This window comes from Gavialis gangeticus, unplaced genomic scaffold (genome assembly GCF_001723915.1).
Source record: "Gavialis gangeticus isolate Ggan-Ray unplaced genomic scaffold, GavGan_comp1, whole genome shotgun sequence".
Lineage (NCBI taxonomy): Eukaryota > Metazoa > Chordata > Crocodylia > Gavialidae > Gavialis > Gavialis gangeticus.
In genome coordinates, this window is record NW_017729004.1 from 37,447,449 (window position 1) to 37,449,209 (window position 1,761).

At 46.9% G+C, this 1,761-nt stretch overlaps 1 protein-coding gene across 1 annotated transcript in view; it reads right to left on the reverse strand.

Moving 5' to 3' along the window:
• The window catches only part of RAB18 (RAB18, member RAS oncogene family), a 23,642-nt gene extending 23,491 nt beyond the window's left edge, over positions 1–151 (reverse strand). Inside the window, exon 1 of the mRNA XM_019508242.1 lies at positions 14–151. Coding sequence (XP_019363787.1) covers positions 14–81 — 68 coding nt within the window. The 5' untranslated portion in view covers positions 82–151. The remainder of the gene's footprint in view (positions 1–13) is intronic.
• Between the last annotated feature and the right edge of the window lie 1,610 nt (positions 152–1,761).

A 1,761-nucleotide genomic window follows, 5' to 3' on the forward strand; every position in this document is an offset into this window, starting at 1 on the left:
GGCGGGGGCCAACCTGGACTTGCCGACGCCGCTCTCGCCGATGATGAGGATCTTGAGCGTGGTGAGCACGTCCTCGTCCATCCCGGCGGCGCACGGCTCCTTGCGCAGGCGGCAGCACTAGCGACGTCTACGCACGCGCGCGGCACTACCCCTTTTCAGTCGCCCTGCTGCGCCTGTGCCGCCGCTGCCGGGGGAGGGGCCCCACGGGCGCACGCGCAGTGGGAGCTGGAGCCTTCGCCCGGCGGAGTGCGGGGAGGCGGTTCCTGCCCTCCCCCCCACCGCGCTCAAACCACGTGACCGTTCGTCAGCTCAAGGAAAGTTAAAGATGGTGAAGAGTCCCCGTATGAATAGGAAATAAAACTCATTTTTGCACAGAGCAAGCTGAAGCTGGGAATCTGTCCTCTGGGGTGCTTTCGGTTGTGCAGATTAAGCAGGATTTCTTCCCTATTGGTGTCAGATGGAAGGCAGTGAGGTGTAGAAATCTTCCTTGTTGTTCATCAATGAAGTTTATAATCTGGTTTATAATGTTTTGGGGTGAATATGACTGATGATCCGCCTTGGTTACCTAGTCCCTTCCTAAGGAGGCACCTTACTCAGTTAAAGATCTTGCTGTATACATCCTTAAGAACCTGGGGCGGTATGAAGTTGAGTAGTTTGTTTCAAAGTGGAACAGTTGGGCTGATGGAGATGAGGATGACTCAACTCACATTTTGTAGAACTCACTGCACAATCCACTGTCCCCGGTAATTCTGGGCTCAGGCCTAGTGTAAGAAGACACAGTTCTTTGAAAAAAAATGACTTGCATATCTCAATCCGCATCTGAAATCAGCCATTAGTCTTTGCTGATGTTGTGTGGCCACCTGGACAATCTGGTTACTTCGGGACCCTGCCACTGCAGTTTATGTAAAATACCTGAAGCTTTCAGTGGCCTATTTATAGGCAGTCTACTGAAGTTTGGAGTAATATAACAATTGCCATCTACAACCTGCTGGCTTTATGGAAGAAGCATTCTCAAAATCAAACACCTTGGCTAGTCTGTGGCTCCGTTACATAGAAAGCAGACAAAAAACCACCCTTTTGTTTGAGCAGCAAACTAACTCTGGATCCTACCTCCTCCCACCTATAGGATCGGCCTTCCTACTTCATATACTTCAGGAGTTCTAGCTCCCTATGGCTTTGCAGTTTGAACACAATAACAGTAATTGTCTTCTTAGTGATGCAGTCACATCCTTTAATTACATATGCACAAATAGCTGCATATTTTGCATCTGTCTCTTTATTATTAATACTTTGAGATTTATTGAAGGTGTGCTATTATTTGAATATGGGTCTATTGATGGCCATGATACTCTGTAAATTCAGGGCTAGAGCCTCAGTCCTAATAATGCCAGGAGCAGAATATGACTTTAAATTTGCCCTAAATGAACAGTTAAAGATGTGCCATGCACATTCAACCCCTTTTAGTCCCTTTAGAGTGCATCCCTTTGGTGACATGTTGAGATTCTCTGGGTAGAACTAAGTGGTCCTACCACTGCTGGACTGGATCTCAGGACTTGGTTTATCTGGTTGGTATTATCTTGTAAGACTGAAAGGATTTAGATCAATAGAAGCTGTTTAGGGGAACCAAAAATAAATAATGACAAAGATGAGCTGAGATATATATGTAATATATATGACCCTATGGTATGGTATGGTATGGTATGGTATGGTATGGTATGGGGGGGGGGGGTGAGGGAGGGCTGGAATACAGACACATACCAG